Source organism: Bombus vosnesenskii, unplaced genomic scaffold, assembly GCF_011952255.1.
Source record: "Bombus vosnesenskii isolate JDL3184/JDL3185 unplaced genomic scaffold, Bvos_JDL3184-5_v1.1 scf7180000013316, whole genome shotgun sequence".
NCBI classification, from domain to species: Eukaryota; Metazoa; Arthropoda; class Insecta; order Hymenoptera; family Apidae; genus Bombus; species Bombus vosnesenskii.
In genome coordinates this window covers 839,205-864,852 of record NW_022882962.1, presented here as the reverse complement: position 1 = coordinate 864,852, position 25,648 = coordinate 839,205, and the positions used below count along the sequence as shown (strand labels likewise).

The 25,648-nt window shown below is 42.8% G+C and overlaps 3 protein-coding genes across 5 annotated transcripts in view; 1 reads left to right on the top strand and 2 right to left on the bottom strand.

Moving 5' to 3' along the window:
* LOC117235449 (proto-oncogene tyrosine-protein kinase receptor Ret) overlaps positions 1-17,348 on the top strand; it is a 35,449-nt gene extending 18,101 nt beyond the window's left edge. Inside the window, exons 2-19 of the mRNA XM_033497480.1 lie at positions 282-503; positions 588-715; positions 791-926; positions 1,770-2,026; positions 3,037-3,208; positions 3,315-3,412; positions 6,997-7,277; positions 7,379-7,570; positions 8,394-8,572; positions 8,659-8,895; positions 9,547-9,649; positions 11,024-11,192; positions 11,821-12,125; positions 13,893-14,073; positions 14,158-14,287; positions 14,908-15,109; positions 15,191-15,369; positions 15,436-17,348. Of these exons, the coding sequence (XP_033353371.1) occupies positions 282-503; positions 588-715; positions 791-926; positions 1,770-2,026; positions 3,037-3,208; positions 3,315-3,412; positions 6,997-7,277; positions 7,379-7,570; positions 8,394-8,572; positions 8,659-8,895; positions 9,547-9,649; positions 11,024-11,192; positions 11,821-12,125; positions 13,893-14,073; positions 14,158-14,287; positions 14,908-15,109; positions 15,191-15,369; positions 15,436-15,863 (3,599 nt within the window). The 3' untranslated portion in view covers positions 15,864-17,348. The remainder of the gene's footprint in view (positions 1-281; positions 504-587; positions 716-790; positions 927-1,769; positions 2,027-3,036; positions 3,209-3,314; positions 3,413-6,996; positions 7,278-7,378; positions 7,571-8,393; positions 8,573-8,658; positions 8,896-9,546; positions 9,650-11,023; positions 11,193-11,820; positions 12,126-13,892; positions 14,074-14,157; positions 14,288-14,907; positions 15,110-15,190; positions 15,370-15,435) is intronic.
* On the bottom strand, positions 17,206-20,373 carry LOC117235450. 2 transcript variants are annotated; one of them, XM_033497481.1, is made up of 9 exons: positions 19,797-20,373; positions 19,550-19,610; positions 19,253-19,399; positions 18,958-19,188; positions 18,565-18,861; positions 18,367-18,468; positions 18,125-18,282; positions 17,640-18,036; positions 17,206-17,555 (listed from the first exon to the last, which is right to left on the bottom strand). In XM_033497481.1, exons 1-9 carry the CDS (start codon positions 19,917-19,919, stop codon positions 17,350-17,352), a joined length of 1,722 nt encoding a protein of 573 aa, XP_033353372.1. In that variant the 5' UTR covers positions 19,920-20,373; the 3' UTR covers positions 17,206-17,349. The 2 variants fall into 2 exon arrangements, with proteins under 2 accessions (XP_033353372.1, XP_033353374.1); XM_033497483.1 differs by lacking the exon at positions 19,797-20,373 and having other exon boundaries at positions 19,501-19,606.
* A 228-nt stretch (positions 20,374-20,601) lies between these two features.
* On the bottom strand, positions 20,602-25,265 carry LOC117235626 (homogentisate 1,2-dioxygenase). 2 transcript variants are annotated; one of them, XM_033497841.1, is made up of 8 exons: positions 25,217-25,265; positions 23,791-23,926; positions 23,082-23,215; positions 22,821-23,007; positions 22,494-22,673; positions 22,190-22,413; positions 21,967-22,093; positions 20,602-21,138 (listed from the first exon to the last, which is right to left on the bottom strand). In XM_033497841.1, the coding sequence occupies exons 1-8, from the start codon at positions 25,241-25,243 to the stop codon at positions 20,825-20,827; spliced, it is 1,329 nt and encodes a 442-aa protein (XP_033353732.1). In that variant the 5' UTR covers positions 25,244-25,265; the 3' UTR covers positions 20,602-20,824. The 2 variants fall into 2 exon arrangements, with proteins under 2 accessions (XP_033353732.1, XP_033353733.1); XM_033497842.1 differs by lacking the exon at positions 25,217-25,265 and adding an exon at positions 24,024-24,168.
* Positions 25,266-25,648: the final 383 nt, after the last annotated feature.

Below are 25,648 nucleotides of genomic sequence, written 5' to 3'. Positions count from 1 at the left end.
GTCGGATCATAGGTGACCACGAGAGATTACGTTTGCTAGTCAGATTGCACAATTTTATTTCATTATCTTGTACGATAAGGAACAACTGTAACGACTATTATCGTGTAAATTGCAGAATACACATTGGAACGAAGCATGCTAGAATTATGTCCCGAATACGATACCAATTAAGCGTAGAATAATAAAACGACGAGTTCTCGCCGTTTCGCGTAATAAACAGCGACTCGAAATTTACGCGTACAGATAACGACTCGGTAAAGGGCGCCGCTTTTCTGTTCCAGAGCTATACTTTCCTCAGTCGAACTTGGCCGTAAGGATACCGTACCTGGCGCGGGACGATGCACACATTTCATGGAAGTTGAAGCTGCTCGAGCTGAGGACGCTTCGAAACGATTCGACGGAACCGAGTCGCGTGAACTATCGCGTCACCGTGCCCCGCGAACCGACAGTTTCCATAGATTCCGAGACGAACAGCTTGCTACTGCACGGTTTTTCAAAGAAAGGTAAGTGTAGCAGATGTTCTTCGATCTACGCGTTTCGCTTCGATCGCAGACGTTACCGCGTCTTTCGTTTCCCCGCTTGCCAAGGCGCGACCGGATCCGATACGATCGTCGTTGTGGCGAAAGAAGACGACAGCAACGAGGCCGTCCTGGAAATCACGGTGGAACCATCTCGTGTTAACGGGACGGAAATCAAATGCGCGGACTACGTTCAGGTAATTAGATCGTCGCTGCACGGTCTATTTCGCGAGACTCTGTCGCTCTACCGTTCAACGTCGTTTCGTTTTCAGGACATGTGCTTCTGGAACGCGTCCAGGTATAGGATATACGAAAATCAGCCGGTCGCGATGATCGGTACCTTCGGACCTGGCATTTACACCGACCTTTGCTCCAATTTTCACGTAACCGACTACAAGCTATTGAACGGCAAGTCACCCTTTCTTTTCATGCTCGTCGTAGCGTCTCAGCTATAGCTCGGCGATAGAGAATCACGTTTTCTAGACAGGAAGAAGGAACATCCCTGTGCGCTCCAACAGAAACGGCATACGCCTCCGCGCCTAACTATTAGGACGTTTATCGATTTTACGTAGGATGCGATGGTTTGTTCAAATCGTCGATCGAGCGGTCCATCGATCAGGGTTTTGCATTCGAGGTGGGGAGGGGTGAATTTGTCAAAATTATTCGCAAGAGTCGCGAGAGAAACGCGATGAATATGGATCAGGAATCCCTTCGCCTCGGCGAAGAAGTTCACGCGCGTTTATTACACGCGAGGTTCAGAGATGTTTGTTCAAAAGCTTAATGAAACCTCGAATTATCATAGAAACTTGAACAGTACGAATGTATCAACAAGGTTGATTAAAGCGACGATCACGAAGTGGACGTAACACAGTGGACATAAGCGAGCAGAAATTCAACGTCGTTGTGATAAGATTTCTACCTTTCCACGAATATACGATTTTTCATTCACCTCGAGATCCCATGGTCTTTATAATAAATTCCAGATATACACAAGTCGAGCCACAGGGGATAATAAATATTGTTGAAGGCTTCGGCCAGAGCTTAAACGTTTTTGAAGTTAATCTGGTTTCCTGTAAGCGTCCTAATATCTTACGAATGGGAGTGTATCTGTCCGACTCTCCCGCTCGAGGAAATAAATCCATCGAACGCGTGCGCGCGCGCACGAGCCGCCAACTCCTGGAATTCCCGGAAGGCGAGTTAAGCGTTCGTGGAAAAGTAGCGGAGAACGTACGAACGTCCGATAATTTCTAGGCACGGAATACTTCCACACGTCCAACGACACGCTGTTCGCGAACGCGTTCCTGGACAGAGACGCGTTGGGTCCGCCGCCTAGAGGCCCCGGACCGCGAGTCGCCGTTCAAGTTCAGTGCATCGTGTGGGATGAGATCACCGGAATGCAGTACGCACCGATCGACACGCTGCACGTCGACGTCTTGGATCAGGACGACAATCCACCGATGGCGCAGGGCAACCACTCGATCGACGTGATTCTTCCAGAATTTACCGCGGTGAGTGACGCGATCCTGTCCAGCTGTTTATCAGGCGTAAGAATGGATTGTCCTCCACTTTTGAGTATCATCAGAGTTTCATTCGTGAACGACGAAGACAGGCCATCGAAGTAATCTCCATCGTCGTCGATGATATTTCGCCTAGTTTTCTTGCGAATACCATCGCGATATAAACTTGGCGTTTTGTCCCTGTAATCGGTGCAAATGTTCGTTTTCAAATTTCTCAGGACCTCCGGAACGTGGTCGATCCTCGAGATCGAAATCGCACCGTTTAGATCGCTGGTGCCAATTTCTGCGCGTTCGCCGGTAAGATTCGCTTCGTTACAGATCACGCGAACCATTTGGATGGCTCCAGTCGACATTTCTCTCGGATCAAACGCGAACGGCTTACAGTGTCGAATACGCTGTTCACTGCGAGCCGTCGCGTGCGCTAATCGACGTACTGCAAGGTTTTCCGTCAATGCTACAGAATTAGGAAACAGCTGTAGAATATTTCCATTCGATCACGCGAGGATTCGCACAATCCGACTGGATAGTCGGGAAAAATTCATTCCTACACTCGCGTTACTCGTTCCTCGGAATGTTTCGAGCTCCTACATCTGCACTGCGCTTCTGCTTGTTGCGCTAAACACACATATATCTACATACATTGTACACGCACTACGTCGATGAAAGGAAAATCTCGTTAGCGAACGGACGACGAATCGTTTAAAAAGTCGTCGACTTAATCAGTGGCGCATTGTTGCAGCGATCACGAGGCATTGTTTGCAGCGTGAAAAGACACGGAAGCGACGAACGCGACAACGGAACCGTCTCGAAGAATCGTCGGGAAGGAAAACCCCTTCGGGGTCTGATCTTGATTAAGCCCGAATCTCTTTTCTACTTTCGCCGCCTATCCTCCCGCGTTTCCCGCTTCTCCTAACGTCCCTTCGCGTCGCCCCCGGGCCCGAGTAGGCGAAATTTTTCTCGCTATTCGCGTAAAAATCTTGTCATCCGTGTCGTGTCGATAGGGTGACAAACTGGTGGACGACAACAAGCTGATACTGAAGGACGCGGACGCGGAAAGTAGTAACCGCTACAGCGTCCGTATGCTCGGAGACGCTCACGACGCCTTTAACGTCTCCCATAACACTTTGCCGATCGAAGTTCCCAGAGGGATCCCGTACACCGCCATATTCACCAGTGAGTCGATATTTACGAACGTATTTCCCTACAGTTCGATCGTCCTCGCTTCTTTCTCGATAAGGATCTGTCTGCATCGGGTAAATTTCTGTTTCCTCCGTTACAGGAATATCCGCAAAAACCACTCTTCTGCCAAAGTCTCCGTATCGCGTGATCCTGCAAGTGAAGGACGAGTCTCTGATCCCAGGACACGGAGAAAACACGGTGAGTCAGAGTCTATCGCAGATAGCTGGCGCGAACGAGAGAAGCGCGGGTCTTCTTTAAGAGCCGCGAGGCGAAGAAGAAAATTCGGGAAAACTGGAATAGCAGCGAGCGAGGATTCGGGAAATTTTTTCCCCCAATGATCTGACTGCGGATTTTTGTGCGCTCGTGCGAAATTTTTGCGCTAATACTCGGCCGAGCGGTTTCAAAATTGCAGTTAAGATCGTACTTATATTATCCGATTAATCAATTTCTCAGATTTTGTTAATATAAGAATTTACATAAAGTTAGATGAGTAAACGAGTTATAGAAGAACAAAAGTTAGATGAACGTAGAATTTTTAATTAAATTTGAAGCTGGTCTAAATTGAAATTTTACCGGGTAAACTTGGCGTTAAAGTTGCGCGAAATGATATATGCAAAACTATGGAAAGTATCGAAATCAAAGTACCTTTCCATGACGCTTATCGCAAGAAATAAATTTTTACGATTGCATTAGTTTCCTTGTTTATATTAGTAGAAGTATGAAATTGGAATTAAACATTCGCGGTTTAGAGACGATGATCCGCGTCGATGAAGCTGCCTTTAACGAGAAACTCGATAGAAATACGCGCGGTCTTGTTTCCAATCTAGTTCGAACTTTTCTTTCGCAATTTCGATGCTGCAAATTCCACGTCCGATGTTCAGTCGTGAATTCGTATCTCGAAATGAGTTCCTGATAACAAATAGGAGGGCAGCGATCAAACATCTTCCTGGTCTCAGCTGGCACGGATCCATTGGCGTAATCGCGACTCGTTAAACAATTAGATAGCAAAGGCTGCGAGAGTGTTAGCTGGGTGCGGTTTCGAGGAGCCGATTAAAGGAAAATTAATGGGATCGTTCCGCGTCGAGAAATTGCACGGCGGCGGACGCGTGGGCGGAAGCTGCCTATTATCTCCGAGCAGAACTTCCGATTTCAACGTTTAACCGAGCCTCGCGTAAACGCCCACTAAAAACTAGTCGAAAAATTCGGCGAATCGGCCGGGATTTCGTTTTCGCCGCTTTCTTTTTCCGTGGATTGACAATTTTTCATTCGGCGTCGCGTTACCCTGTCGGAGTCAGCTCATGGCCGCGTCTGTTTCACGCTCGATTGGATGAACGAATTTGTAATCGAAAACAGTCGACGATGAATATTTTTCTCTACTTTCGCGACCATTCCTGAATACCAGCTATTATTTTGGTCTTTTTACGCGAGAAAAGGGAAATTCATGAGACTATGGTTACAGTAAAATCGTATCAGGGACGAATTCACGTTCTGACAAACTCAATAAATCGATGCAATCAAATATGATAATATACAGGGTGGTTGGTAACTGGTGGTACAAGCGAAAAGCGGGTGATTCTAGGCGAAAAAAGAAGTCTAAAATATGGAATAAAAATTTTTCGTTCGAGGCTTTGTTTTCGAGAAAATCGACTTTGAATTTTCGCTCGGTACGCGTGCACTTTATCGCGTCTCGTTATAACGGATCTCACTGTAGATCGTTGTCTCGATGGAAAAATTAAAAAAAGAAAATTTTATTCTATATCTTCGACTTCTTTTTTCGCGTAGAATCACCCCCTTTCCGCTTGTACCACCAGTTACCAACCACCCTGTATATAATAGATCTTTACGAGTGTATCCACTGCAGTCATCGGATATTTCATCCGTCACTTTCCATTCCATTCACTGCAACCATGGCTGCGTATCTATTGGGTTGGCAGCTAAGTGATTGCGGATTTTGTCATTAGGTGGTATTGTCAAAATCCGCAATCGCTTAGTTGCCAACCCAATAATACATATATGCAGTTTCCGAATGAATATGATGTTTCTATATACGTTACATAGTTACGTTATGATTTCTAATTACAGTATACGCGTTAAACAAGTGTCGATAATTTCTTCAGGAATCGGAAGATTCCCGATTCGGTACAGTATCGGTTCGATGTCGATCGAAGAAGAATCGATATCGACGATTGGTACCAAATACAAATATCCTTCGCGTGACACGGAATTCTTGCGACACGACTCTGCTCCGCCACGTTTCGAGAATTGCAGAAATCGGAGAAATTCTTATAAGGAGGAACTGCGAGGAGAATTTTTAAGTGCAAGCACCGTCACGCGCCGGTTCAGATTTGCGCATGGAACTTTTGAATATCGAGATTTTGAATCCATTTTTAGTTGGTAGAATATTAATCCTTTGCACTCGACAATTGCAATTTTTTCGCTGTAAGGAAGCGGCAACTCCAAGCTCTCTGAAGAAAAATTGATACTTTCTATAACTAACGTAAATAATATCAATACGTAATGCTTTAAATTAATTTATTTTTAATTGATTTTGGAATCTAATCACCAATTTTCCGTTAATTCTTCGTTTCGTGTAACACGATTTCGCACGACATGGCGCTTTTTCGCAACCTAACTACCGCGTCATACCGAGAGATATCTAAAATTTCGATGTCTTATATGGAGTACTTTGGTACCGAATTGATTGAGTATTATCAATACGTAATTTCGGTATCGATCCAATCACTAGCTATATGACACTGTCTAAGATGTTGGGCGGACTACCCACTAAAAACTCCTTCTCATTCCATATTCCGTGGTGAAAGGTCACTCTCAGTCTCGAAATACTGCATAGGCAAATACTTCTAGGATCCTGGATTCCAATTTGCATAGCCACCCACGCACAGCTTTGCGAATTTGGTAGAAGAGGTAACGAATTTCCAAATGAAGTGACCAAGAGAGCAAGGCTTGCCTCTGATAGCTCAACATTTTTTACTTTTATTATCTCGTTTCGCTTAATTTCGACTTCCTTGCCCGGGGATGCACGCGGTTCTACAATATTTTTTCTATTTCTAGGAAAATGATGAAAATTTGGGGCAAAAACAAATAAATAATTCGATTTCTTATTTCCCTTCGAATTATCATGAATTCTCCGCTCGAGGTTATTCCTAGCTCGACATATCTACACGTTTGAAATACATCGCATAAAGATGTTGTTATTGCAAAATCGTCGATGACCTTAATCGTCGATGAGAATAAAAAATAAAGGAAGAAAAAAATAACCAGCAAGGGAAAAAGGCATGAACCGCAATATGCCTCGTTCTGAACTAAACATCTTTTACTTCCATACATTTTTTTGCATATGCAAAAGTAACAAAGATACTAAAGTGGACAATATAAACGAAACACCCTGTATATAACTACATATACCTATGTATATCATAACTTAAATTTCTAAACTAAACAACTTTTACCTCCATACACTTTTTTGTATATGCAAAAGTAACAAAGATACAAAGTGGACAATATAAATGAAACACCCTGTACATAACTATATATACCTATGTTTATCATAACTTAAATTTTTAGATTAAACAACTTTTACCTCCATACACTTTTTTGCATATGCAAAAGTAACAAAGATACAAAATGGACAAGACAAATGAAACACCCTGTACATAACTACATATACCTATGTTTATCATAACTTAAACTTCTCCTAACGCATATATCTCTGTAAAATTACTACAATACGATATCGCACGTTTTACGTTTGTCGCTGATAGCTGAACATTACACTGACTTTCTACGGACCGGAACATCGAACGACCACGACGACCGTGTCGCCGATATCATCCGGGAAACAGCAATCCTTCACGTATCCCTCGATCGTGAAAGTCGCACGGCTCGCGCCTCGTTACACCCGAGTCGCGAGACCGACCAGCGAACCGCACACCTCGATAACTTTCAACGTTCACGGGTCGAGCGCGTTCGCCATCACTCACAAGGGCGGTATAATCTACATCGCTGACGAGGATCTGCTGAAAACGGAGCCAGCTAATTTGGTGTAAGTGGTCACAGCACGTAGGAGCCTCGTTGACCCGTGATCGATCCGTACGATCGTGCGTAAAACATTTCGACGATTCGATCTATGGATCGATGTTTCAGGCTTAAAGTGAAATGGAACGCGAAAGATCGTCCGATCTCTTCCAAAACCGTAAAGATCAATTTATCGGCTGTGTCGATGTCGAAGTTAGACACGTGTAACCATAGCAAGATCGGCCGGTTGCATTCGTGCGCCAACGCGGAAACGCCAGAGGACTGCGAATCCAGTTGCGGAGTTGGCAGCGGATTTTACAGGTGACGATCGCTTTCCTTTCGCGTACGTCGGAATTTAATGTAGGAATTTAATATACCGTAATATTTCGCTGCTTGGCAACGACGGTGGGACAACTAAAATAACGTCCGGATAAAAGATCCGCGTTATGTTTCTATCTCCATCATGCGAAACGGTATACGTTAGATTTCCGCCAGTTTTGCGTCACAGGGCAAAGTTACCGTTTATGATAGCTATCAATTTGGCTTTAGTTTCGCGATAACGCTGGCTCGTCTTATTTCCTGACGCTATTTTCGGATTATACTATTATACTAGGATTATATAATTTTCGCGCATGGTGCATCGATTATCTCGTTTAATAAGAATCGATCATTTCGTGATTATCTCGCGATAAGTCAGCCGCCTTAGAACGTCACCGAAACGACTCGCGCGGATTTCTTCGCAAATTTCAGAAAACCTCTGCTTTAAAATTTACATCTTTTTAGTTTTGCCACTGTCGACTCCAAGCGTAATTTAATATTTCCGTAGTGAATATATATAAACTTTCTTCTAAAACTATGTAACACTGTCTCTCGTGGATTCTACTCTTAACTCCTAACGTAACTCGCCTTCTCACATTCTTTCGCACTCGTGCTCTCTTCATACCTGTCATTACCAATCGCGCAATCCGTCGTTGAGTTTCTCTCTTCGTAAATTCATTACCATAACTGCAGACCGGTTACATGTCCAAGATATTCAACGAACAATAATTCTAACAGTGCCTGCCCTCTCCCTCTCTTCCTCTCTTTCTCTCTGGCTGCTTCCCCTTAACTCGTCGTACGATCTCGCAATCGGTCGGATTTTCAGCAAGGGCAACTTTTCCGCTCAATGCGTATGGAGATGGAACAAACGTCCGAACCAGGGTTCCATAATGTCCGAGTACTATCCAACTTGTTCCCCGGATTTGTCTCACTGTCCCGATAACCAGTGCGACGAGCTCGAACGGTTGGATCCTCGCATTTGTCCCCAGGATTGCACCGTTGAATGTGAGCTTCGTTCTTTTACCTTTTGCATTCTTGCTCTTCCATCTCGCTAACGCTTCCATCGGCGATAATCAATTTTAACGTTCCAGCGGACGTCCACTTCGCTCACATGAACAAGAACGGACGCGGCATCAAGAGCGGCTTGGGAACTTGCGCGTGCAACGATATGCTGCAATGCACGTGCAACGTGGATCATTTCCGCGCGCAAAACGACAGTCCTGGCAGAGGCGGCAAACAGGGAATGGATGGAGAGGAGGGTAAAGATGGAAAAGGCGGGAAATCGCGAGACATAGAGGAGGAGATTGTGGTGACCGGCGCCCGAAAAGGTTCCACGATCATTCACTGAACCCTCGTTGCTTCGCGCATTAACCCCGCTGTCTTCTTTAGAGATCGTTTTACGCCCGATCCTCTTCTTTTATTCTAAATTTCTCGAGTTCCAGGCAAATACGAAACAATATCGACAACGCGTCGATGTGCGTGATTTCGGCGTTTTTAAGTATCGTAGAACTTCGTTTATCCGGATCAATCGGGGTTGAGGATATTTCCGATAATAGAGGCTCGCTCGCTACACCTATCAGCTGCTGTTATTCAATTTCTAGCTCGAGATAGTAGAGGCTGACGTTCGGATAACCGAGCCTGAACAACAATTTCGTCACAGATCGTGTCCAATTATGTATCAGCTCGGATAGAGCACACGGACGCGTACGACTTCGGAAGTCACGTTCGTATCAGAGAAAGTACGCTCGAGCGTAGGTCGAATAACGAAGGCTCGGTCACAGAGTTCGCATAACCGACGATAAAAGAACAACTGGTTCGTATAAACGGGGTTCGGATAAACAAACTTTTACCGCGTATATTATAGTATTTTTTTCGAATAGTAGAAATATTTTTGCTCGTTAAACGAAGAGTAAGATTAAGAGATTAAACTTGTAGAATCGCAACTGGATTAAACTCTTTCTTTTTTTTTTTTTACGTAGCACCTCAAGGACCTTGTGGACCTATCTGCATGATAAGCCTGATAGGAGTCAGTTTCGTCGTGCTGATAGCGATCATCAGTTTTCTCGTTACTTCGAGATACAGGTAGGTCACTGGTAAATTAATTATATGATTTTGCCTGGTCAGTATAATAACACTGGCGATGAAAGAAGTCGAAACGCGCGAAACATGACCAAAGGCTAAGCGTTCGTATTAACGCGATGTTTGCGCAAACGAGAACGAAACACGGGTTCTCACGACAGCTGGGGAATTACAGCTGGCCAAATTCTAGATAACTCTCGAACGAGCGCTTTGTGCTCGAGTCACGTCGATCGTTCGATCCACCACCGAACAACGAGTTTTCGAAAGAAAGGGGATTCCTCGCCGAATCCGATTCTCCAGTATTTCGATAACGACGTTTAATCGGTAGAACGACGACCGCGCATATCGAGCCCGCTCAGAATCAAATGTTTCTTTTGTCACTCGATTGCCCGAGGTATCGATACGATTCTACGATAAAAACTTGTTATCACCGACGGTGGCGAACAGAAGGAAATTTGAAATGCGTATTTGCATACAACCAGGCGGCGGATATTTATGCAAATTCATATTTTTATGAATACGACTGAAAGAGTAGCACCCAGGCAGAGACTTATTCTACTTAGCAAATACCGTGACAGGTATTACGCTTTCAATATTTTATACAGGGTGGTTGGTAATTGGTGGTACAAGCGGAAAGGGGTTGATTCTACGCGAAAAAAGAAGTCGAAAATATGGAATAAAAATGTTTCGTTCGAGGCTTTGTTTTCGAGAAAATCGACTTTGAATTTTTGCTCGGTACGCGTGCACTTTGTCGCGTCTCGTTATAACGAATCTCGCTGTAGATCGTTGTCTCGATGGAAAAATTAAAAAAAAATTTTATTCTATACTTTTGACTTCTTCTTTCGCCTAGAATCACCCCCTTTTCCGCGTACACCACCAATTACCAACCACCCTGTATATTTTCATATTAAGTGCAACTTTTCATCCTCGGATTTCACATTTCTGAATGATTTTTATGCAGTAACAATCACCTATATTATTACGTCTATTCGTAGTTTAATAGTTCTTGTCAATCGTAGCTTTTTTTCTAAAGTGGTGACGTTTTTTATACGGCTTTTCTTTTTGCTTTAAACTTCCCTTTGTCCTCCACTTTATTTCAAGACGAGATATACAGCCAATATATCACACGAAAGCGAGTTTAAAAGTTTGTCTGCACACGAAATTGAAGAAACTTCCTCGTCGTATCCGCGTGAATGTTGGCGCGCGTCTATCTCGTAAAAGTTTGACAGTGGATATTCCGACTGACGTTCGTCGATGAGTACGACTGGCCGACGTAGATATTTCTCGCGAAATGATCGTCGACTTGCCGCGTCTATCCCGATTTTAAAAGTCGTCACGACACGGCAATATGATCGATGAGAGGATCTTACGTTTCAGACTGACTGTGAAGCAAGCTCGACGAAACGGAAAACGAAGAGTCGACGATGACTCGAACGTAGTCGGCATATTATCCTCGGACTACATTGACAGAGGCGACGGTTTGCTTATCGGCTTGGACACCTTCACCGCAGCCAATCGTCACCTACTTCTTCCGAAAACGTGCCCGGTAAGCAGCGACTCTTTGCCTCGAATCATTCATTTTCGTTACTCCTACGCTAAGCTCAGGATTCATCCGACCGACGAATATAATTCTTTGCCTCTCACCGCGTTGCAACTTTGTACGTGATCGTTTGTACCTATCCTTTGGTACAATTTCGGGTATTTCGCGTACTACCACAGAACGATAGTAAAAACGAGGTAATCTTTCATTTTCCATACATCTACAACGATGCATTGTTACAGATTTCAACGACGAATTAAAGCTTGTAAATCTTACCGCGTTATAAACTCTGTCCTATTATTCGCGCTTTAATTTCCTCGATACAAAGTTTCATACTTCAGTAGCGGCCGATAGTTCTACCATTAAGTTAAATAAAATATTTCGATCGATCGTATTTCGTTTTCTTTTGAACCACATGCACCGTTACCGTACGTGTATCGTACGTTTTACGGTACGTTGCAACAAAGATACAGCGACGGAAATGGTTAACTGACACTTTCATGGACTTTGTTCCTTGCTCCTTCGCGCATTGTTCATTACCAGCGGTAAAATCATCGTAAAGCACGAAACGAGAAAAACGGTGCAACGGAAACGTCGGAGACGTTGAATCGTTTTCGTTGAACTATTTCTCCAGCCGGATCCTAAATGGGAATTCCCACGAGCGCGATTGACCATCGAACAAGTGCTCGGCGAAGGAGAATTCGGCCGCGTGTTGCGCGCCAAAGCGATCGACATCGGTGGAATTCCAGGAGCCACCACTGTTGCGGTGAAAACGTTAAAGGAGAACGCGTGCGCATCCGAATTGGCCGACTTGCTGTCCGAGTATCAACTGTTGAAAGAGGCTCAACATCCGAACGTGATCAGGTTGCTGGGTGCGTGCACCACTCCCGGAGCGCCAGTCTACCTCATCATCGAATTCGCGGAGTTTGGCTCGTTGCGGTGAGTACGTAATCTTGCTTGCTGTTGCACGTCCACGGAGCGGAATGGAATTCCGCATAACGAGATTCGCCCAGAATCGCCGGACGATAACCGCTTCACGAGAAAACCTTCGTCGCGTCGCGTTAATTGAATTCTTCTTGCATCTCGCATTTTCATGGAACGCGGAACGAGGGACGGGCTCGTTTAAACGCGAAGAGACAAACGGCGACGAACAGGCGGCGACGCGGCGTTACGGCCGTGTCAACGCGCGACTCGCTTCTTCCAGTCTCCATATTATCACAATATATATTCCTCTTTATGCGGTTTCTTTTAAATTTCTAGCCATGTACGCGTCTAATGTTTTATCTTATGTAGCAGGTCTTTGTCCTATCGACGATATTAACCAGCGTAAAATCGCTTGAAGTAACGTTGAAGGTCTTCAATTAATATTAAATAGAAAGGAAACATTCAGGATAAGCATAGTCATGCATTATCATTTTTTAATTGTAATACTAAGAATTTGGCTTTTATACTTTTTGCATTTAATAATAAGATGCAAATAAATTTTTTACATTGTGTACAGAAGAACGACGTTTCAATGTCTCTTCAGCAAAAGTTCCATCATCCTTTTTTCATAGCTTCCAGACACGTCACTTTGTTTTTGATTCTGTTTAAGAATTTCTCTTGAACGTGATGTTGTCGGAACACGTTTTCTCTCTTGCGTATATGGCGTTACTTGTGCATTTGCCAATTTTTCCAGAGATAATGGTCGTCTCTAAAGTTTATGTCTATATTCCAGTTACGCTCAATTACAGCGAACAAAACGTATACATTATATGCTCTGTTCGATTCCCTTTTGGTCGAATAACACGCAACCATCGTCTAATCAAGGACATCAATTGCGTTTTTAGTATCGTTATAATCTTCAACTATAAGTGGCTTTCTAACTTCTTCGTTATTGATACATTTAGCTCTGCGCAGTGTACTTTGTCAAATAATTAATATACTTTTCTTCGGCACGTACGTATTCTAAATTACGAAGACCTTCAACGTAACAACTTTCCTTTCGCGCGGAAACGATATTCATTTTGGGGGAAATTTTTTATAACGTTTCTTCGGAAAGGAATGTAAGCGTATGTCCTAAAATTTCAAGTAAAATGTCTATCGAAAACTACTTGTACAACAGAAACAAAATTCACGTTGGTTCAAAGAGCGCCACGTTCTTACGACCAAGTTTACTCTGCTACAAATACGATAAAAAACGGAGCAGATTCGGTTTTATTGCCGAATCGCTTCGTACATATGTACAGAACGAAATCGAATGTTGAACGTGATCGAATCGGTGATTTCAAGGAGCGTTCACATCGATATAGTTGTCAATATTTAAGGTACTCGATATTATCGTACGCGAGAGAGCCTCTAGACTCTAGACGATCGATATATATTGTCAATACAGTATTAAAAACCTTAAATATTGGCAATAACACCGATCGTCTGAACGCTCCTTTCCCATGTACATCCATGTGAAAATGTACATACGTACTACTACACGAGACAAAGAATTGATTCGGTAAATGAACGATTCGTCCTAGTATGAATAAACCGTAACTCAATAATAGTTATTACACGCTATAATGAATCCATTGATCGTATATTTGGAAGCTGAATGGCGAAAATGTAGAAACGTGCGAACGCTACTTTCGGGATTTGTTACGGAGTGATTATCGATTCGGTAAAAATACCGCACAATTTGAACAAGGTGTAACGCAGGATGCGGGAACTTTGCAGGAATTATTTGAGGCGTAGCCGACACTTGGAGTCGGAAATTAGAGCCGGTGGATGTTCGTCTTTATCCAACGTAGTTTCCTGCGAAGCGGATGGAAGGTCCATGTACACGGTCACGCCACGCGACATCCTTTCCTTCGCTTGGCAGATCAGCAAAGGAATGGCCTATCTCGCCGACATTAAGGTAATCCCTTGATCCTCGGCGATAGCCCGTTTTCTCACCTCGTTGAAATCCACACTAACTGTATCGCTTCGCCGTATTGTTCAGTTGGTTCACAGAGATCTTGCAGCCAGGAACGTGCTGCTTGCGACCGAGAAGGTCTGCAAGATCTCGGATTTTGGCCTGACCAGGGACGTTTACGAAGACGATGCGTACTTGAAGCGCAGCAAAGGACGAGGTATGCGCAGAACTGGAAAAACGATTAGCGGGCGAAATGATTCGCTTAGGAGCAGAGGAGGCATAGGACAGGCTTCTTATCGTTCACTGTCACGAGTTGCTGCATGGTCTTCTTTGTAGTTTAAAGTTGCCAAGTAATTTATTTGCGTGTATATGCACATATTGCTAACCTTTGTATTGGACATATCTCAACGTGTTGCTGACAGTTACGTACTCTGGAATGTATATTACGAACATTTACTCGCTGCTCAAATGTGTCAGATACAATAATTCTGTTTTGTGAAATTATGATATTTTATGACAATAACGTACCACTTATATATAAACTTTCTTGTCTTCTCTTGTATGATCGTGTTGGATCTATCAGAAATAATCAGATTCGCGTTCCTTTGTCTGATCATATTTTCAATTCTCTAACGCGCGTTACTTTTTTCAAAAGCTTTCGAATCGACTAGAACCGACTAGACTCCTCTTGCCGCGGTTCGTTCTTCGTCTGCATGAAATCTAGCGCTCGTAAATCTTCTCGAGGTTTAGGACGAAGACAGTTTTAACGTGCATCATCCGCGATCAGCTAAACCTCCGTTTAATCCAACGTATATACTTTAATACGTGTTTTCCTAGTGCCGGTAAAATGGATGGCACCAGAATCCCTTGCGGATCACGTCTACACCAGCAAGTCTGACGTCTGGAGTTTCGGTGTTCTTCTTTGGGAGCTGGTCACATTGGGCGCGTCTCCTTATCCAGGAGTGGACGTGCATAATCTCTACAATTTACTCAAAGCCGGTTACCGTATGGAGAGACCAGCGAATTGCTCGCAACAGTTGTGAGTAGTCCGACTTTACAAGAGTAGCCATCGCGAGTTCTAACTCGGAAGTTATCGTGAGTACGCGTACACCATTCGCAGGTACAAGCTGATGATGTCGTGCTGGCATCAAGAACCTGCAATGAGGCCTCCCTTCAAAGAACTTACCAATCATTGGGAAAAGATGTTAGAGGACAGCGTCGAATACTTGGACCTGAATCCGAGAACCGTTCACAATCAGGCCTATTTTGCTTCTCTTCACGCGTTGGACAGTCCATGCAGTACGTATCTCTCGTTTCGTTTCGTCTCGTCTGGTTTCGGTATGACGAACGATTTTGTTACCGCAGGTTCTGGTAACGATGACATCGACGATGGCGACGAAATCGATACTTTGAGGACGAACGTTGTCAACTATCTAGAGAAACCGTGTTCCGATCCGGTGACAAAGTGCGACAAAATCGACAAACTCCACGCCCTGTGGCAAGAATCCGTAGCAACATTCCCCGAGGAATCCGTCAAGTTGTACGTGAACGATCAATCACCGCCGAGCTTCTGCGTGAATCACTACGAGAGTCCTATCAAATTGAGAAACACCAGCGTCACCAGCAACAGCGAGAACGATCTAGCCACGCCGACGAACGAACGTTCGCAATCCTACATCGACATGGAAGGCAAGAAATCCTCGGAAGTGGAAACGGAGACAGAGACAGAAGTAGAAGAACTACTTGTCTTCGCCAACAGAAACGAAAATAACGACGAAGCTCGCTCTAATTGAGGAAGTGAGACGCGTGAAGACCAGAGGGTGAAATATCGATGATCTAGAGGTTCGAGAAGACAAATCGCGTCTTTTCTTCGTTCGAGAGGAGTATCGTCTAGCGTACGACGAGTATGCCATTACGAAACGAACGGGAACGTGATCGTTGAAACGATCGAGAGCAACAAACACCTTCGATACTGTGCCTTCTTTTTCTTTCTGTCGGGCATACGTGTCGCATATAAGAATACGAGACGATGAACTTTGCAACGCTAGAAAATCAGAAAAAGATGCGGATAGCATACGTCCAAATAGATAGATCGACGCTTCAGGAGATAAGAGCTGAAGAACGGTATACTAACGGTGATAGTATATAGTATGGAAATCGATATACAACATTACATTTTCATGTAAACAGCCAGATCTTTGTGTAATTTATACTAGAAATTATTAACGAGTCTTTCTACTCAAGACGCATGTTACAGCTTTATATATTCTTGGATTTTTACGATACAGAGCATTCGACGAAAGATGTTCCAAGCTATTCAAATTGCCGAAGCAAACCGCAGTTTAGTCACCCTGATGGAAATTTTCCTATTCGTTTCGTCATTTATGTCCTAACAAGCGATTGAATTGGAACGAACGAAAAAGAACAAATTAGATAAATGGCTTCTCATTGACGAAAGCTACGTCCCTAAAGGGTGACTAACGTTTAATTAACTGTGTAAACGCCTTCCGATAATTTCACGATCAATCGCGTAACAAATGATCGAACGAGAAGCGAAAGATCGTAATGATTAATATTAATTACTAAAATCGTCAAACTTTTAAACTTCCAGTTAAATCCTTCTTCGCAGCGGCTTCCAGCTTTTAACATTCACTTTATGGTGAACCGTCTGTTAAATAATTGCACAAAACGGTGATTCGACGATACACTCAAAGAGGCGGTAAACTTGAGTATCCTAGTTGTTGGTCGATGTAATCGTATTCGAACAAGACTGCTTTTTTATACCTCGGTGAATGAATTCACCCCTTTTTGGTTTACTTGTACAAAGCAGCGCATTCCATTTCGTTATATTAATTAGCCACTTGCCGTTTATGACGCAAGCGTTCAAGTACAAATTTAGTTATATAACACTGTATATTTGCTTACTTCCAATGGATCGACTAGTTCTTAGCACGATCAGGCACGTGCCATGTGAATTCCAACTATTATCATTATACCATCGTTAATATCGTGTTAAAACGTATACACGCGTGTGCAATGTATGCATGCGTAAAAAGATATATATTTAATATACCTGTGACTTAACGAATGGAGAATTGTAAGACGTAACTCACAATAAATGGACACGAGGAGCTGTATGGTAACAAAAAAGAAACTGGCGTTTATTAAGTTAAATCGGTATATATATAAAAAAAAGTCTTACATCTTGAAAAATTACCTAACTTACGCAAGTAAAATTTGTTCACAACGTTATGAATAAAGAATGTACTTGAGACGAAGTCACAAGTTCAATTCGTCGATACGAAACGAGCACGTATCGTCCTTCGAAGATTCACGAGTACATTCTTCCTCACCTTCTCCACCTTCCCCGAGCAAGTTTAATTCATCGATATTTGTTGCAAACGACTGAGACACTGCGTTATCATCCAGCACAGTTGATGTCCGATTATTTGCTGTTTCCGTCCTTTTCAACGTTAAAAGGTTTTCTAAAACACCAATATGTCAGCTACGCTACGAAACGTTCGAACTAACTAAATTAACGATCGATTACGAATCTATAAAGAACTGACCAGTTTCTCGTTCGTCTTTCGCAATGTTCGCATCTTCCTTCAGAATCTCGAGTTTTGCTAATTTCACGCTGTCCAGAAATTCCTGGTCGGATACCGAGGAACATTTTACGCGCTCCACCTTGTGAATAATTTTTACTAGTTTAGGCAACTCTTTTGGTAAAGACAGTCTCCTCAAATGCCTCGTTTCCTCTGGTACATCATCCGATTTACAATACGGCAATTGCACGATATAATAGCGCTTTTCTTTCTCCGACTGATTCTCTTTCACCAGTCTCAAAAGATAATTACCGGTGTTTCGATAAATAGCCGATGCCGCAGGCTTCTTAGGCGGCGGAGAAGTTGCGATAAGAACGACGTCTGCGTTTCGAAACGCAGCATCGCACCAACATTCTGGATCCTACGTTACGAACATAACAAACCAAAAGATTAACATTTCCGTGGGAAAACGTGGAGCCGTTTGAAATAGTCTCGTTACTGGCACTAACTTTGTCCGTGGTATCGGTAACATCGAGCATGTCTATCATGGCGTTGACATCGCAAATCCTTAAATACTTTGCCAGCTCGATCATTACATTGATATGCGACAGTCGAGTCGGTGAGTAGACTAACAAACATTTCGGTATCCTTCTCCTTTTCAATACTTCTACAACAGAGTACGAAGCAAACATATAAATTTCAATGGCCACTCTGTATTTACAAAAATATTTTGCAAACGTTGCAATTTTACCCTTTTTATACAATTTGTAAAGATGATAAAGGACGTACAATATCACTGGCGGTATCCACACAGTGCTAATAATCATGATCAATAAACGATGAGATGTTTCCTCTGAAAAATACAATTGCCGTAATGCTTAACAACTACGTCAACAAGAAAATATTTTCAGATAATACAGACGCGCATAGGAAATTTTTTTTTGCTTACGTATAATGATAAAAGGCGTGGTGCTGTTCACGCATCCATAGTCGCCACACTCTGAATGCATGGGAGCAACTTTAAAATAAAACACGCCGGTGTGAGCGGTAAAATTGTAGCGAAAATCTTGTTCACTGGTCATATTGAACGTTTTCACGAAATCCGTATCGTTGTTTATTAACCAAATTTTATACCCTGTTACATTATACACTTCTGGCAGCGGTTGCACGTGCAATGAAAGAAGAGGAGCATAGGAGACATCTATATATACAAATGGCCTGTATTCCTTTATACTTACATCTTCTCCTGAGATAGGACAAATTTAAGAGGAACCATCAATATCGAACAAACACACGACTGCTCATTTTCTTTCAATGAAAAATATCTGGCCTAAACACTCACCGATAAATCTGTGGACAGGTACATTGAAAACATATCTTTTGCTATACTTATACTTTTCTCCTGTTACGAGATAATCTAACCGGTATGGAACAGATTCGTAAGATACATCAGAAAATGGACAAGAAATATACAATTCCCGTGGTACTGGGTTGGTTTCGTTCCCATAAAGTTCTATGTACCTACATGCTGATTCGTTCTCATCCAATAAACTTTGATAACGTGTAACCAGTCCTATTTAACGATAGAAAAGAATTTCAAGTAACAGAATAGAATCGCTTTACTCTATGATTCTTACCATGAAAGTCCACATTGGTAACGCTTAAGTTGAAAGCTGTCAGTTTATATCCAGATTCCTCATACGTGTATGAACGTAAATTAAATTTGGCTGCTGTGCCATCCTCTGGATAACGACTATAACCTTCGAACGTGAGTTTGGTGCAATCTATCGACAAGAAAAGCAAGTAATTCGCATACCTATCTCGTGATTCCTGACTCCTATCTTGTACATTAAAAATACATGCTGCACCACATAAGTCATCGCACTTTTAATCACTATAGCCGATGCTGAATGCATTTAATGAATATATCGTACCTCCTTTCCTTTGAACTTTTGTCAATAGACATTGGAAACCAGGAGTAGCGACTAATTTTGTCTGTAAAATAAACAGACAATTTAACCTAATAATAAATACTCAGCCTAGATACAGTGACTACAATAGATCCTGATAACAAGGTATTTCATTGGAAAAAGAGTATGTGTCAATACCTTTTGTAACAACTATAGACATTTAGAAATTCGAGAAACTAGTTATAAAGGACTTGAAAAAATAAAAAATTACCACGCTCTGACAGTAGTCTGGATAACAATACATAGCTGCGACGCTTCTGCTCAAGTAACAAAGAAGCATCGCAAGATTGACAAGTCTCCGCATTGTAAGGTTAGAGTTACGAATTAACCACATTTATTAAAAAATTTGATCGAAGTAAACATATTTACGTTACACCCGACATCAACGATTGTCCCAACTTTCCATATTTTTACGATAACATATTACATTCAATCATAACGATTTACATTTTCTCAAGAACTACGATTTTTGCACAATGTAAACTAACGAGCACGCTTCCTACGTGTTTGCTTTAAACACGCACTCTACCGAACAATAGCGCAACCTCACGAGTTTAACGTGCTTTTCAACACAGATGATAAATGTGTCAAGTTATTCGTGATAAGCTCGTTACAAATGAACTACTTATCCTTAATTACAAGAAATAATACTTGAGAAACAAAGAAGGAAGATTCGTTTGTGAATCATCATCTTTTGTCGTATGATCCCATATAAAGTAAATTAGAAAAAGATGATCAACACGTTGGCTGGCACGATGGATATTGATAATCCACGTTATTAAATTCTTTAGAATGATCAGACAAAATAAGATATATTATTTTATAGATTAAGAAATTTTCAACAATGTAAATGATTTAAATAACAATAATATTAAATAAATAGACAACATAATATTTAATTAATTAAAAGAAAATTTTATACAATATTTGAGCATTTTTTTCTGATAATGTTATCTAAATCATTCACATTGTTGAAAATTTGTTAGTCTATAAAATAAGAAAAATATTTGGAGAAATTACATATCATAGCGTAGTATATCTCAATCTTTTGCGGCTCTCAGGACAAAATATATAAAATCCACGTGACAGTCACCGTGTTAAGGTACGTAGTAACAGAAGTAGTAATTACCACGAACAAAACAGAAGTCAAACCATATACTCCTATAATTCTTTAATCGTGTACACCTTATCACTTCTATCTTTTCTACAAAATATAAAAATGCAAAATGTAAAAATGTATTAAGAAGCATTCGAAACGAAATGTTTCTTAAGAGATTGCCAGCATTTGTAATAATCGTTGTCCAGTTTGTTGGAAAGATTTGCAGCCCATTCGGTTATCGCCAAACTATACGACGTTTCAAACATGAAAGCTTGTGTTCCATCGGCGACGCGTTCAGGTTTCAACTTGCTGTTTGAAGCAGTTTCGAAACAAGACGAATCCGGTCCATGTGGCGTCATAATGGAATGCAACGACGCCCCGCCTGGATGGAAACTTTCCTCCTTAGCTTCGTATCGTCCCTTTATCAGGCCCATGAATTCGCTCATACAATTTCCTGCAGGTCGAAGAGACACCATATAAACCATATACGTGGCTGTAGTTCTTAAGTATCTATTTTCATTAGCTTATAAACTGAGAAAGCTGAGCTTAGAGTTTATGAAATTGAATATTATCGTGTGGAGTTACAACTTAAAAGAACAGAATACGTTATTACTTTCTAAGTAGAATCTTCATCGTATTACCACCAATTTGTATTTCTTGCACCAACGAGACACACGTGGATTGGTTTATTACGTTATTTTGAAAAATGGAGTTGGAACTAGGGCGGCGATACGATACTGAAGAATGGAACAAGAACGGGAGGAAGAGAGAAAATGGAATCGGAGAAAGGAAAAATTGTAGGTTCCGCTCGAAAAGAAACAGCAGAATGGTAGTCGCGAAAGAAAAAGGAAGTCGATGGATATCACCGGAGAAAATTCCGAGTTTTCACCGGTATCTCGGTTACACGATTTTTAGAAGCGGTCTAGCATAACGAAGTATCGGGATCGAGCCATGCAGCTGACACCGAATCAGCATAGAAAAGCAAAAGGACGGAACGATCACTGTAATTACGCAGCGTTGTTTATTTCTCGAAAGTGAAAAGACGGAAAGGAAAGAAACGAGGAGAGGGGAGCACAGAAGCTGTCGATTATAGATCTCGACAGCATTGTCGGAATCCGTGCTGCTTCTTATCACGAACGCAGATGGCTACAGCCATGGCTACGGCTCCCGATTCTCGAAATTTCTCCGTCACGTCCTACCATCGACGGTATCCGTTAGTTTCTTCTTTTTTCTCACGTTGTCGTCTACAAAATATCGAATAGCCGACTTTCTATGCACTTACGATGATAATAAGGAGGCCGAAAAGTGTGCTCCTGCACGGACCATCGAGGTGGGAATATTACAAAATCGGCTGCTGCTGTACCGATCTTCCCGGAGGGACACGTCAGGACCGTGAAGATCGAAGGATCCTGTAGCAGAAATAGACGCGTATAAAGGAAACGTGTATCGATTCGTTCGTGAATCAGAGAATGAAGGAGGTAACGTAGCTTTCGCAATACACTTACACAATGATCAAAGGAAACCGTATTAACGACCATGAATTTGTCGAGGTCGTATTTGAACGGAACGTAATTTCCATGCCAAGCTACCACGTCGAACGGACTGTGGTCTTGCTCGGCTACAAACAGCTTACCGTGATACTTGCACACGATCTCGTAATCGATTTCACGATCCTCGTACCACGCTACAGGCGTTTGAAAATCCCGTGGGTTCGCCAGGCCATTCGCTCCTGTTGCAAGATCAGAGTTCGGTTAGCGATCGGCAGAAAAACGAAAAACTGTAATCTCTTTACTCGATTATCCGCGTTACCTATCGGCCCCAATTCGGGCAATTGAAAGTGATCGTCGTACACCTCCAAGATGTATCCTCTAGATGGACCAAACACAGCAACGTGGAACCGCATACCTTGCTGGATCACGCATATCTCGTTCGGCTCACAACGCATTTTGCCAAACTCTGTGGTTATCAGTAACGCGCCTAGCTGCGGCACTGCGGGTAAAACGTTTTCGTCGATAAAACTAAAACTTTCGACCACCGTCATCGCCGACATTTTCCATGCGCGTAGTTCGGCTCAATTGGAGAGAGAAAGAAGAGGCTGACGAATTGGTCGGTCCATGGTTGGAACAACATACGTACCAATGAGAAGATCTCCGTCGGAATTGTAGAAGGCCTTGTTCTTCATGGAGGCGTTGCAGAGATACACGTGGATCGCGATACCTTGGCGAACGCGAGCGTCTCCCGCGCCGCATAGCGTGTGCAAACCCTCCACGAAATCTACCTCCGCGGCTTGTCTGGTCGGCACGTCGAAAGGTTTCCATCGTAGCTGAAACAGGAAAATAGAAACGTTCGAGTTTCCAGTAAAAGAGAAAACGATGACGAACGACCGAACATCGATACCTGATTCGGCGTTGGATTTACAGCGTCCCATCCGTAGTCGAGACGAGGAGCGCTGTCAACCGGTGTGAAGGGTTTATGGACGACCGACGGCTTGATTCGATACAACCACGAGCGTCTGTTTCGAGAGCGAGGAGCTGCGGGACGATACATAGATATGAAACGCTCAGGAATAAGCCCGTATCCTAATTGGATGTCCCATAGCGACAGAAGACGAGATGAATTACCGCAACTTTTCCACGTTCCTTGTCCGCAAATATATAGTTTCTACAATTTCCCACCCATTTGCCTCATAAAATGGGCCTTTCCTATGCTTCAGAAGTCGATAACTCCGTGAAACTGTGCATTCTTGCTCCAGACGTCACGGATGCGACTGACACAAACTAGTTTTTGGATTTCAAACAATGCGGATAATCGTCGCATCGTTGTCAATTTGGACGCAGTCGTAGAACAAGCTTCGTACGTTTATCGTCGTGTTGGTTTTACGATTTTATCATTGTGCGATATCCAATTAGGACACAGCCGTAGGCTAAAGCTCGGTGCATACGGACGATCGTCAGCAGACACGCGTCCACGGACGATCCGCGACGTTGTACAGGGAAAAGTAGCAGAGAACTATACGTAGATCGTCTACAGACGATCGCCTGTCAGCCTGGACTAAGCGCTTGAAACTCGTCCTCGCGATAAAACGCGGTTAGGAGAGATAACTTACCGGTAAACGACGTGCCGGACAGCTGTTCCGCGTACAGACCGTACGGACATCGTTGAGGATTGTTCTGACCGATCGGTAGGGCACCGGGGCAACGTTCGTCCTCGCTGGAGAATTCGTTGCCGAATCCTGTCAGATACTGAAACGAAAGAAATGGTGTGTATAGAGAGAAACAAAATTACGGGGAAAAGGGAATCGACGAAGCGTAGCAACGCGATAATCCCGAGTCTGTCTACCTTAAACTCGTCTTTCATCGCGCCACGTTCCTCGATCACCGAATACAACTTTTTTCCGATTGCTTCATCCTTTTATACGAGAGCAACACGGTCGTCTGTCGGATCGTACGTAACAACAACGAAATCATCATTATGCGAAAGAACGTGTTTAGGTGTTTTGTCACGGCGTCGGCCAATCGCAGCGCGCAATACGAGAAGGCGCGTCTCGTCGATACGTTCGATCGGCATCGTTTCAAAAGTCAGAAATTCCACGCGCCTTATGAAAATTTATCGCTCCGCAGCGTTCTCGAGGCGAGCCCTCTCGGCGCTGTTCTTTTCTACGTAGATTACGCTTACGCGCGTGTATATTTTATTCTCGTTCTTCCCACTCGCGGCTAATTCACAGACGACCGACAGAACCTGTCTCGAGTAGCTCGTTAAAAATTCCCGATAAAGACGGATAAATCGATGTTTTTCTTTTCCTCTTTCGTGTATTTTTCCTTTCTTTTTTTTTTTAATTTATCTCGGATGTAGAGAGGCAGCAAGAAAGGGGAAAAAACCGAGGGAGGGACAAAATAAAGAAGCGGCGACGTTACACGTGCTCGTCGTGTGAAATCGACGCAAAGGCAATCCGGTTTACGGTGGAAGGTTAATCGGAATATAGGACGTCTATTGCGTGATTCGTTGTTAAAATGCGCGTAATTGATTAATCATTCGAAAGATTCGAGAATGATATTACGAGTAGCGAGTCTATCGGAACGAAAGAGGGGAAACCTAGGAAAACAAGGCTCGTGCTAGACTTTTATTTCAAACGCGATAAAGGCGAACGATAAGGCTTTAGACGGCAAGGTATTACGTCGTAGTCGCATATAGCCGCCTTATTATTATTGTTACGGTTATCATTAAAATGAACAAGCGAGCGTAAGTTTATCCAGAATACGAAAATAAGAGAAAGAAAACGAACAGAAGAACGCCGGGATAAAATAAAATAACGTAATAAAAACAGAGCAACATAAAATAAAAGTCACTCGCAGAGATACGTGAAACGAAACAAAGCTATAGACGCAACAGCATAAAAAAAGCAGACATGCTATCCGTACGAGCAATAAGAATAAATCGTGACAAAGTAAAGGTCGTAGTGGACTGCTTGAACGTGTCAATGAAACCGGGAAAAAAGCAGCCTTATTCGCGATATCGTTGGCGTAGTTACATACTCTTGAAATGGCATGGGAAAGCTTCATCGTGGTCAGATCCGTTCGCAAGAAGTCAACGCATAAGATAGGATGATTGCGAGCGAGAAGATCGCGAGCACGCGTTAAGATTAACCAACTGTAACAGCGGAGGATCGTCGATAACGCTGTTCTGAATCGTTAACAGGATGATAAGCTCGCAATTCTTCCTTCTATCCTCAGCGTTGACGTCTTCCACCTACCAAGAACATGATTATAGTTACGCTCATGACTTTGACACTCGCGCGCACAGATATACATACAGTCATATATCGGAGAAACTCGCTCTATCAACGTGATATATCTGGCCTGAACAGAAGACCCAAATGACATTCGCACAGTCAACTACACGAGGTAACATCAAAGAGTCGCAAAGAGTTTCAAGAGTCAAAGGATTCCAGAAACTCCTACAAAAGC

Excerpts from the sequence above, each read along its gene's own strand:
- LOC117235450 (XM_033497481.1), bottom strand. The coding sequence starts at position 19,919 with ATGTGGTTAATTCGTAACTCTAACCTTACAATGCGGAGACTTGTCAAT. Across the intron at positions 18,862-18,957 it reads ACCTGTCCACAGATTTATCG|GAGAAGATGTAAGTATAAAG; the intron begins GTGAGTGTTTAG and ends GTCCTATCTCAG. Across the intron at positions 17,556-17,639 it reads GAAAGACGAACGAGAAACTG|AAAACCTTTTAACGTTGAAA; the intron begins GTCAGTTCTTTA and ends TTGGTGTTTTAG.
- LOC117235626 (XM_033497841.1), bottom strand. The coding sequence starts at position 25,243 with ATGAAGCTTTCCCATGCCATTTCAAGA. Across the intron at positions 23,008-23,081 it reads TAAATCCAACGCCGAATCAG|CTACGATGGAAACCTTTCGA; the intron begins GTATCGATGTTC and ends TTCCTGTTTCAG. Across the intron at positions 21,139-21,966 it reads TCGGCCTCCTTATTATCATC|GAAATTGTATGAGCGAATTC; the intron begins GTAAGTGCATAG and ends TTCGACCTGCAG.